Raw genomic sequence first — 10,912 nt, forward strand, 5'->3', positions numbered from 1 at the left:
CTAGTATAGTAGCAACTTACACATCAGCTTCGTTTCTTCTATAAATAGAAGAGATTTCAGTTCATTATGTACATCAATTTGAATCCGAATAATATAACAGTTTCTCTTTATACTTGTCTTTACTTTACAGTCTTTATTTTATAACAATTGCTTGTTTGCTTCGATTTTTCAGGCTTAGTTTTTTGTTCAAAACTAACCAACTATATACTATCCATTTTAAAAATATAATTCCAGACTTTATGAAATCGTACAACGCACCAATCAAAGTCAAACTTTTTGTGGGATTTAATTTTTTTAGCTTATGTTAAACAGTCAACGTAAGGAAACCACAGCTTCAATCACCCATGCTTTTGCCACGTACATTTCTTTTCATTTTTATAGTATTTCTTTTCTTTAAGGGGGGCGTTGGGGTTGGTAAAGCAGTTTTCATTTTTATATATATATATATTGATATTGAATATATATATATATATATTGATATTGAATTAGAGAGAGAAAATCACAGACACGAAATCAAAACCCAAAAAGGCAGTTCCTACACATATTCTCTCTTTTCACTGTCTCAGAGGCCGCAGTCCGACCCACCGGTAATTGGTATGAATCCATCTTCATTCTTCCCTGTTGCTAATGTTTTCCTGTTTTACTTTACCAATTTCCCCTTTTTTCTTTTCTTTTTCTTTTTTCCAATTGACTAATTTCTGAGTAGTTGTCTATTCTTTTCCTTGCTTTATTCTCCCTTTTTCTTAACCTTGCTTTATATATATTCCCTTCACAATTTTTTAGTTATTGATCTGCTGCAACTGCTCTTTTGATTCCTCATAATTAGGGTTTTGTAAGTGCTTTAAGATCGCCTTACTTCGTGTGGCTTTGTCGAATCGAGCCTTTTCTTGGGAAATTGTGCCTTTTTTGGGATTGGGATTTCCCAGAGTTTTGGTTGTAGCTGGTATGATTAAAATTGGGCTACTTTTGGTTGTTGTTGCTTATGTTTGATTATTTTTCGTAATTTTGATTCTGCAAAGGTTGAATTTTCTTATTTATTGCTTTTCTAACACGAAAATCCCTAATGTTATCTTGTTGGTTATGCTTAGCTTACGTGTTGTGCTTGATGGTGGAATGGAACATATAAAGATGGTGATTTATGCTAAAGATGTTTTTTTTGTTGGTTTTCTGCAGGTGAAAGATTGAGGGGTTTGTTTCTTCTGCTTTGATTGGAATGGGGAAGGGTTCGAAGAGCGGTGCGGGCAAGTCTGCGTCGCACCAGCTCTTCAAGGACAAGGCGAAGAACCGCGTGGATGATCTGCAGGGCGTGTTCACTAACCTGCAATCTGCAAGGAAGGAGAGTCGAACTTATGATGTTGGGGTGCTTGAAGAGCAGGTTCACCAGATGCTTCGTGAGTGGAGGGCTGAGCTCAATGAGCCTTCCCCGGCTTCTTCATTGCAGGCAAGAACCAACTTTAATTCCCTTTAGTGGTGTGTGCCAAGTGGTTTTAGTTTCCTTTGATATGCACGATTGCCCATGTTTTGATATTGTCTGGTTCACATTAGTCTTTTATTAATGTGATCAAAGTTTGATATTTGCATGTCCACTTGTGTTTGTCTTTGTCTGTGTTTGTGATGTAATGTTATTTTGGGTTGAAGCATCTTGAGCAAATGCTTACAAAAGTCTTGGATCTATTACTAGTGCAGACTTGTATCTCTATGAGATTCAAGTGTAATTGTGTCCGTGATGGTGTAATTGTGTGCAATCGTGGATACGCTAGTGTTTAAGTATGTTTCAATGTTCAAGTCTTGGTGTATAGGTTTAATGCACATGAAAATATTAGTCGTAAGTGTTCTTCTTGATGCTTGGAGTGCAGGGAGGAAGCCTTGTCTCATCAGATATCTATAGACTGCTGCTTGGTGAGGAGGAAGATGACGCTACCAGCGCATTAGCTGCACCTAAGCCTGAGCCTGATGCTCAAAAAAATGACGTTGCTGCATTTCAAGAGGTAATGAGGTTCCTTGAAATAAGCTTGTGCATGTAATGGACTCTCTTAAGTGGTATCATTTCTAACAGAATGAAACTTGTTGGAAATCCATTTTAGAATGATGTTGATATTTTATCTTAGGAAGTTTTGCTTTCATTATAGTTTGTGAATTGCTAGGCTCTCGTTTCCCTTATATTTGACTCGGTCTCTGCTTTTATGTGTCCCGGCTTACTTGATAGTTGACCCACCCTTCTCTGCAAATGGAAAAACATAAAAGCTTCTGAACTGATATCGTTGGTTGTTAATGATAACAGATCCAAACTGGACTAGTTTTGCAGATGCCAACTATTATTTTAAGCTAATTGCCTAGTTGGCTACAGCATATTCCTTTATGAATAAGGGACCACAGGGAACGACCCGGTTTGGTCTGCTGGTGATATATTCTTTGTCTACTTTGTCACATTGATGAACCCTTTTAAAATTAAATGTATAAATTAAGAAAAGAAAAAAAGGTCTACCATTGAAATGTGAGAACTAGGAATAATAAAGCAACAGTTGAAAACATAATGGTCAAGAGGAGTTTATTTTACTGGCTAAAAATGGCAAGCAACTCAAATAAATCACAAAGTACAACATGTCCAAACTTTGTCTAGTTTCATGCATTATGAATGTATTTCTTGTGTTTAAAATGAAATGCATAGATTAATGACATAAGAATATGTGTAACCACGAAATGCCAGAATTTAATATAATAAATGACCAATTGAAAACTTAATGGTCAAAGAGGAGTTTCTTTTGATCTCCGAAGTGCAAGCAGGTGAAATAAATGACAAAGAGTATGACATGTTTTCTTGATCAGTAAGAGTATGACATGTTCTTTTTTATAAGAGTATAACATTTTTCAAACCTTTACGTAGATAACTCCTGTATGTAGTTCACCTCAGAGCTTCTGTGATCACTTTACCTGGAATATGTTTGTATCTGTCCTGCTAGACCATAGTTTTAATTTTGATGACATTTGTAGCTCTTACGATCTCACAGAGCAGGTATGCCATTATTTTGGTTCATCTGGAACATGTTTTTCTTCCTTTTTTTGTAACTTGAATCTTCTGTTGGATTTTTGTTTTATAAAATTTTGTGTTATTTCCTCCTTTATTTTAGTTTCTTTGACCTACTTTTCTACGGACTTGATATCTGGAATATGTTTGCATCTCTCCTGGTTCACCATTGTGTTGAATTTGATTACATTTATAGCTCTTTTGATCTCATCAAGTAGGCATGCCATTACTTTGGTATATCCGAAACATGTTTTTCTTCTTTTTGTAAATTGAATCTTCTGTTGGATATTGCTGTATAAAGTTTCTGTAATATTGCCTTTATTAATTTCATTGATCTACTTTTCCCTGGAAGCTTGTAGGTTCTGAACTATGATTTGGTCTTTCACTCACGATTTTGCTATTTGTTTTGTGTTTAGATAACACTTGGATCTTTGTTGAATGTATGGATCCTTTCTTGATATTGGTTCAAAGTTCAAACCAACTTGCTGTCATTTGGATGTTCAATTTTTCCTTGGACTCGCTTTGAGAGTTCCAGGCCTGATTGTGGTTGTCTTACATTTGCCTACGTAATAGGAACAGATCAGCAGATGCTTTGAAATAATATTTTTAAACCACAGAACTGAAAATTATATTACCATGTGAGACTTGTTGGTGAGGGCGTGGTTGATGGTGGAGATCTGTCTAAGGAAATTATCCCAGAAAGTGCTTTGGAAGTACCTTAAACTTTTGAAAAATATGAACATTATCCAGAGTCCTCCCCTAGTCCCTCGTTACATATCAATCAACAATTCAACTATGTTTCACCAAATTAGTTAGGCTCACCATTATGAATCCTTTGTATCTATTCTGCTCTATTGACTATTAAGGATTCAGTATTTGAAGGATCATCATAACTAGACTAGTTTATATTATTGTTTAACCTATCACAGTGTTCTTCCTTTATCCCGCTGTGACCAGTAATGCTTTGCGAAGTTCACATAAACAAAGTTCTCTCTTTTGCATATGTTTAATAATTTAATTCCCACCAGCAGTTAGCTGTTTCTTATTCCTCGCCTTTTGTTTAAAAGTTTCAAGATAGTGAACTTGACTAATAAGCACTTTGTTCTTTTTATATAGCTAGCTTGATATCTTGAACTTGAAGACGTTTTCCTCCAAATTTTGTCTTCATAATCTGGTGTGTCTCATGGCTGACCATTTTGTTGAACTTTTACTTGTTTCAATTTGATCATCAGTTTGCAGTCTTCCTTTCTTTTCATCCTCTTAGAATGTCACCCCTTTAAGAAACCTCTTGGCTCTCCTTTTTCAGATAGTTTTTCTTGCAATCTTTTTTTCTTTTATCGGTTTACACTTGCACTAAGTTTATCATTGAATCCTCACGACTTAAGCGATGTTTTTTCTGCAGGGTTTCAATGTAACTCCAGTGCTGCAGGAGCAAGGTTACCAGTTGGTTGATCAGTGCAAAAGTATGCCTTTAGTGGTCAATAATGCAGGGATTAACAACCTAGGCATTGCAACACAACAAGATTACAATTCTTTTGATCTGCAGCAAGACTTTGATCAGTACTTCCCCGGATTTGATGCTTTAAATCTTTGTCTAGAGGATGTGTTGCCTCCTGTTCATATTAGCCCTCCACCCTCTGCTTTCCTGGGTCCTAAATGTTCACTTTGGGATTGTCCGCGACCTGCGATGGGGTCAGATTGGTGTCAGAAGTCTCATGACTACTGCAGTGACTATCATGCTTCCCTTGCACCTAATGAAGGCTATCCTGGAACACCTCCAGTTGTTAGACCGATGGGTATTGGCTTAAAGGATAATTTGCTTTTCCAAGCGCTAAGTGCAAAATCACAGGGGAAGGATGTTGGTATTCCGGAGTGTGAAGGTGCTGCCACTGCAAAATCCCCTTGGAATGCACCAGGTTAGTGTGCTAAGACACTGTATTTCTGATTGCTGTGTGTCATATACCAATTCAGTTTATTCCTCTTTTATTTTACTTGTAAAATCTGATATCGATTCGTTTGCTTATGCTTCTTGCAGAGCTCTTTGACCTTAAAGTTGTTGAAGGTGAAACAATCAGGGAATGGCTTTTCTTTGATAAGCCTCGAAGAGCATTTGAAAGCGGAAACAGAAAGCAGAGGTCACTGCCAGATTATAACGGGCGGGGTTGGCATGAGTCTAGGAAACAAGTGATGAATGAATACGGAGGGCTGAAGAGATCCTACTATATGGATCCACAGCCGATGAAAAATCTGGAATGGCATCTGTATGAATATGAGATCAACAAGTATGATCCGTGTGCCCTGTACAGATTGGAGCTGAAACTTGTTGATGGGAAGAAGAGTCCAAAAGGGAAAGTAACGAAGGAATCAGTTGCTGATTTGCAAAAACAAATGGGAAGACTCACTGCTGAATTTCCTTCGGAGAACAAGCGCTCTGTTAAAGGTAGAGCAAAAGCTAACTCAAAGGATGTTGCTGTTAACATGCATGCTGTTCCAAATCTAATTGTTCCAGCTAGTGAAGGGCTTAATTATGGGACCGGTGCACCTTTTCCTGACTATCTCGTTGATAATTTAGGTGGCTACTACGTAACGTAGATTGGATAACTACTTGGATGCTTTTAAAATAAGAGTCTTTTTGTCTGTGTATTATACATAGGGGTGTCTATAGGTCGGTTTGGTACGGTTTTGAAAGATTCGGTTTGATAATCCTTGGTGATTTTGAAAATGTTATACCCCATACCAAAATAAATTCGGTATGGTTGGTTTTCCACTTTTCGATTTTGGTTGTGCGATTCGGTAACTTCGGTATTAGCCTTTACGGTTATGCTCTGTCAACCAAACTTAGAGCAGAGAACTAAAACTTATAATTGTCATTTATAAAACTGATTTTCTAGACTCAAGCAAAAAAAAATAAAAAATTAAAAGAGAACAAATTTAAAACGAACATGTTTGCAACCATTTAACAAATTAAATTTACGATAACAACTTACATTTACCATGTTAATACTAAGAAAATCCATAATAACTAACGGTTAGAGCAAATTCTTTGACCAGGATTAACGATACCCATCAAAAGATAAAAATTATTTTTTCACTTCAAAAAAAAAAGAAGGAACACTTGCCTTTTAGTTATTATAAAGGACGACTATCGTAGAAAGATCCGGCGGTAACTGGCCTTAGACATAAGAGGGGTTTCTACTCGACTGTATGATACTGATAGAGGATATAATATTAAAATAAGTTCAGTAAACGCCTGCTTTCTTCTATATTTATACTTTGGTAGCTTATCAAATGATGATTAACGAATTCTTCACTTCAAAGTCTACTGTTGGTTACGTAACGGAGGTGTTTCTCTTAATTAAATTAACTTTATTTATCATAGTTTATGTGAAATTCAATTTGTCGAAAACTATGCATAATTGCAAACCTCAAGCACTTCATATTAGAAATTCTTAGAACTCCAGTCAATTCAAGCAATGCATCTTGGAGTTGCTATACAAGATGAAAAGCTGTCCACCCAAAAATTTTCGAGCTTCACATCGCTATATCACTTATGCTGCGGACACTAACTATAAACTATCACCTTGAGCACATTTTTTTTTTCTTTTTTTTTTTACAATCAGTGATGTCTGAACCAACTTGTGTACACTCTATTAATCCACCCGATATCTCCTACCTTCCACCCGCACGCATACTGAAGACATACTGAAAAATCACATTGTATTGCTCATTTGAACCTAGTGTCCCATGGTTCATTCAGTGAAAAGCGAGGCCACTACCGGATGCCTATCAGTCACGGCACACAGCCCAAGCAAAGCTGTATACAAGCATTTTATAGCACATTTAAGCTGTTGATTATCTGCATGCTTTGGGTACTATTCACCTAAGCGGAAACCTACTTGATTATGCGTTTAGATTCGACCTCACACGAGCTATATAATAGACCATTCAGGATATAATACACGATAGTAATTGCATCTATTTGAACAAAGAAAACCTGTCACATAGAGCTTATTTATCGAACCAAGAGGCTTTCATAAGTTTTGGTACAACTGAAGTAGTGAAACATAGGAGTATCACCAGAACTGACATCAAACTAAAGGCAGCAGGCTACTGTCTACACAACTAAGCAGATTGTCACTAGAACCTAAGAACCATCATCGTCTTCGAGGTTGTTGACTCTTTCACACTCGTCAATCCATTCACTATATCTGTGAGTTTTCAACAAAGAGATATGAGAGAGGGAGGGCGGGGGCACAAAGGGAGGAAATAAAGGCACATAGCAATGCTAGATGAACTTACATATCAATAGGCTCTGTCAGTGCTGCAGGATAAAAAAGTAAGAAACTGTTAGCCAAACAATAAAGTCCATTTCGAGGGATCCATCAAGTGTTCAAATGTTCAATTCTTAAGAAGCTAATCCCTTGAAGAATGAAACCGAATCATCTAAAAGCTTATGCTGTACGAGAGGACACTTTATCATTTATTTTAGATTTGTAACACGCCTCTATCTGCTACCGGTATGCAGGCCAAGGACATGAAAATGTGCTAAGCAAACTTGAAAGAAGTGAATGCAGATTGTACTTTTTTCTGGATAACCGAAAAATCCCTGATGGCCAATGGCGAACGGTTGGAAGCTCGGAGGTTAATGGGGCCAGGCACTACCCTTCCGCATTAAGATACCATGTTCTCGTCTGTGGCAAGAATCGAACCCATGATGTATACCTAACCCACACATCATGCGCTGCACTCTTACCACTAGACCAAAACCCTTGGGACACAAATTGTACTCATTATCTTACAGAAGGCAGATCATCTAGAGAACTATAATTGAACATAATATTGATTTGATGCATAAAAAGCTGGTGTAGAACATAAAAAGAAACATCTCTAGTTTCTTTTCCATCTCTTTTAGTTAGTCCTCAAATATTTTACGTTGTCAAAATAATTGCACCATATTTTCTGAAATGAATGCAATGCAGTGAAAAACAAATAGATAAATTAGAAACCAAATATCTAGATGTACCCGTAACAGTGGTGCTGAAGCTCTCTTGACAAATCCTGCATGTTGCCTCCCCAATCAAGTTTTTCATATCACTGAAAACCAGCAAGTGCAAACTTCAGCATTGGCACATCATATAAACGGCCAACAAAAAATGAGAAAAAAAAAATTATTACAAGCTTTTGTTAATGAGTAAAATCTATTAACACATGACATGTGCGGAACTAGAAACTGCTATTTGGAACAGAGAAGTATAATAGAGCTTATTCATCCGAACCAAAAAGGAAAATGCGGCTTATTCCTCTCAGAACTCTTCTTCTGCTATTTTGGCTGGCGGAAAGGACAGGTTTATGTTTTCCTGTGTTAATCTTTCTGCAGACCATCCTTTTAGCCTAACTTAGGAGTTATCATCCACATCTAACAGCCTCCAGAGAGTGCACTATTTCCAAGGGGTATTTAGATGTGCACAGAATCATCAGCACAATCACTCATAGGAGAAAGTCAATGTATGTGGTAACACGTATGGGTATTGAATCACAACTAAATATCCTTCCATCTATACCCACAGAAGAAGTGTCTAAAATGGTGTGCAGGTGAGAAGGAATAGCCGCCAACCCCAACCTGTTTGGGACTGAGGTGTAGTTGTTGTTTGTGAGAAGGGAATAACCCAATCTAGCCCATGGCTATGCAGAAAAATGACTTGGACATAGAAATGCAAAAGCAATTAATTTACATGCGACATTCAACGCTGGTGCCATGGCTACAGAAAGGACAGCTGAAGACAGTGTCAAGTTTGTCCATTCTCTTCTTTGGAGGCGGCTTTGATTTTGACTTCCTCTTGCCCATAGCTCAAGCAACTGCCGGGCACAAATTTAGAAATGCAAATCAGCTAAAAGAAGACAAAGCAAATTATTAATGGGGAGTGTGACATTTATAGCTCTTCTGCACCCTATATTAATTGGTTCAAATTTTGTAAAGAATAACCATCAATATTTGAGTTACTTTGGTTCATCGCACCAAGATAGAATCAGAGAAGAACTATGTTAATTTGACATAGCATTGATTAGTTCGCAAAGGAAGCCAGATATTTAACCAAGAAGAATTAAGAAAACACATTTGCATGCCGTAAACACATACTCTCTCTCTGTCCCCCCCCCCCCCAAACTCTCTCTCTCTCTCTCTCTCTCACACACACACACTCAGAGTTCAGTTCCACAAGAAGTGATCCTATCATGTTCAGGACAGTGATATTAATGGGTGAAGTCTACGTCCTTCGAAAAAATGTGCGCTTCAAATAATGACGTGCAAAGAGATCTCAATGAGAAACTGTCGATTCTTTGAATCTCAACTTTGAGGGGTTGGATTAATATCAGAATTGTTGTATATTAGATGTTGAAATGTGGTTATTATAGTACTACATTTATATATGGATGATATTTTTTATATTGTGTGTTTCACTTTAAAGAAGCGATGTTTCACTTCTAGCTTTTCGCTTCAAGCCCCCATTGACCTTGTCATTTTATTGCACTTTTCACTTTAAAAACCATTGATTCGGATATACTTGTTCCACCTTTAAGACCAGACCCTTCTGTCCACCTGTTTAAATTTGAAAACAGCCAAGTGATGACGCATCAATCAAATGTTAATAAGGATCCTAAGCAGTAAATGCCCCTCAAATGATCCATTAGATATGGGCTTCAAAGCTGAAGAAGCAGATATGCAGCATCATGCAAGATCACAAAATTTAGTATCTAATTTTAAGCAAAAAACTTGCTCTAGTAATCTCAGTCCAAAAAAAAGGTACACTAGACCTTAAAAGACATGAAACTTTAGAAAATTTCCTTACACCAAGGCATTCGAAAAAGTACAACAACCTCAAATTCTGAAGCCATGTTCAAGTGCACATTAAATAAGCTTAGACCAGATAATAAGCATATTTTGGAACACAACCAAGTTGAAAAGTAAAAAAAAAAAAAAAAAACCTCTAACATGATAAAAAAGAAAAAAGGTTAACAGATTCTCCGGGAAAACTCATTTCTCGGATGAAGGTAAATTCAAAATAACAACAAAATTTCATAAAGATCCACAAAACAAAACAAAACAAAAAATTTACAAAATATCCCAAAAGCCAAAACCCTAGAGCTCAGCTGAAAAACTATTTTCCTTCCTTTTTTTCAACAAGTGATTCATATGAAGCACCAGCCGCTAGAAATAAAAAGACATGATTTTGGAAAATTGCTAAAGCATAATCACGGGATATTAACAAAATTTCTTTATTTTTACCGTAGAAAGAGAGAGATACCTGATGAAGAACAGAGATTGAGGTCGCCTTATGTAATCTGCAAAATAACGATTGAAGTTGTACCGGAAACTCAATAGATGATTATATGATGAGATATTCGGTGCTGTAGACAGAAAAATAGGGAACTCACCGACTCGGTTCCTTGACTCAGAAAAGCCGACAACTGAAAATCACTACGTATCAATTTATGTCTGTCGAAAGAACATTTATTGAAAAATCAGATTGGATAACCTTTTTTTTTTCTTTTTCTTTGCCCTTTTACAACAACAACAACGGACCGAATGAAATCTCCCTGGGTCTGAGGCGAGTAGTGTGTACGTACACCTTACCCTATCCCAAGGGATAAAAAGGCTATTTCCGAAAGACCCCCGATTCAAAAGAACAAAAAGATAAATATAGACAATATTAGTATTACCACAGAAATCATAAAAAAATAGGAATAATATGAAATCTAGAAGAAAGATGTAAAGCAAAACCGATAGCTAGTAAATAGGCATGCACTGAAAAATAGTAAAACACAACATTGCCACTAGCTATCTTAGACAAAAACCTTACCAGACTAGTCTCACAGAGGTATTAGTAAGGC

The 10,912-nt window shown here is 36.8% G+C and overlaps 2 protein-coding genes across 3 annotated transcripts; one reads left to right on the plus strand and one right to left on the minus strand.

The window, feature by feature from the left end:
• Positions 1–482: 482 nt before the first annotated feature.
• On the plus strand, positions 483–5,792 carry LOC104226260 (transcription factor VOZ1-like). 2 transcript variants are annotated; one of them, XM_009778206.2, is made up of 5 exons: positions 483–594; positions 1,174–1,441; positions 1,857–1,988; positions 4,428–4,941; positions 5,061–5,792. In XM_009778206.2, the coding sequence occupies exons 2-5, from the start codon at positions 1,214–1,216 to the stop codon at positions 5,615–5,617; spliced, it is 1,431 nt and encodes a 476-aa protein (XP_009776508.1). In that variant the 5' UTR covers positions 483–594; positions 1,174–1,213; the 3' UTR covers positions 5,618–5,792. The 2 variants fall into 2 exon arrangements, with proteins under 2 accessions (XP_009776508.1, XP_009776509.1); XM_009778207.2 differs by lacking the exon at positions 483–594 and adding an exon at positions 746–943.
• Positions 5,793–6,978: 1,186 nt separating this feature from the next.
• On the minus strand, positions 6,979–10,677 carry LOC104226258 (transcription elongation factor 1 homolog). The gene is made up of 6 exons (XM_009778205.2): positions 10,457–10,677; positions 10,327–10,363; positions 8,758–8,881; positions 8,049–8,119; positions 7,325–7,346; positions 6,979–7,233 (listed from the first exon to the last, which is right to left on the minus strand). The coding sequence occupies exons 3-6, from the start codon at positions 8,868–8,870 to the stop codon at positions 7,170–7,172; spliced, it is 270 nt and encodes an 89-aa protein (XP_009776507.1). The 5' UTR covers positions 8,871–8,881; positions 10,327–10,363; positions 10,457–10,677; the 3' UTR covers positions 6,979–7,169.
• Positions 10,678–10,912: the final 235 nt, after the last annotated feature.

The sequence above is a fragment of the Nicotiana sylvestris genome, chromosome 2, assembly GCF_000393655.2.
Source record: "Nicotiana sylvestris chromosome 2, ASM39365v2, whole genome shotgun sequence".
Classification (NCBI taxonomy): Eukaryota; Viridiplantae; Streptophyta; class Magnoliopsida; order Solanales; family Solanaceae; genus Nicotiana; species Nicotiana sylvestris.

Excerpts from the sequence above, each read along its gene's own strand:
- LOC104226260 (XM_009778206.2), top strand. The coding sequence starts at position 1,214 with ATGGGGAAGGGTTCGAAGAGCGGTGCGGGCAAGTCTGCGTCGCACCAG. Across the intron at positions 1,989-4,427 it reads ACGTTGCTGCATTTCAAGAG|GGTTTCAATGTAACTCCAGT; the intron begins GTAATGAGGTTC and ends TTTTTTCTGCAG. Across the intron at positions 4,942-5,060 it reads ATCCCCTTGGAATGCACCAG|AGCTCTTTGACCTTAAAGTT; the intron begins GTTAGTGTGCTA and ends TGCTTCTTGCAG.
- LOC104226258 (XM_009778205.2), bottom strand. The coding sequence starts at position 8,870 with ATGGGCAAGAGGAAGTCAAAATCAAAGCCGCCTCCAAAGAAGAGAATG. Across the intron at positions 7,347-8,048 it reads CTTCAGCACCACTGTTACGG|CACTGACAGAGCCTATTGAT; the intron begins GTACATCTAGAT and ends TTTATCCTGCAG. Across the intron at positions 7,234-7,324 it reads CTGACAGAGCCTATTGATAT|ATATAGTGAATGGATTGACG; the intron begins GTAAGTTCATCT and ends GAAAACTCACAG.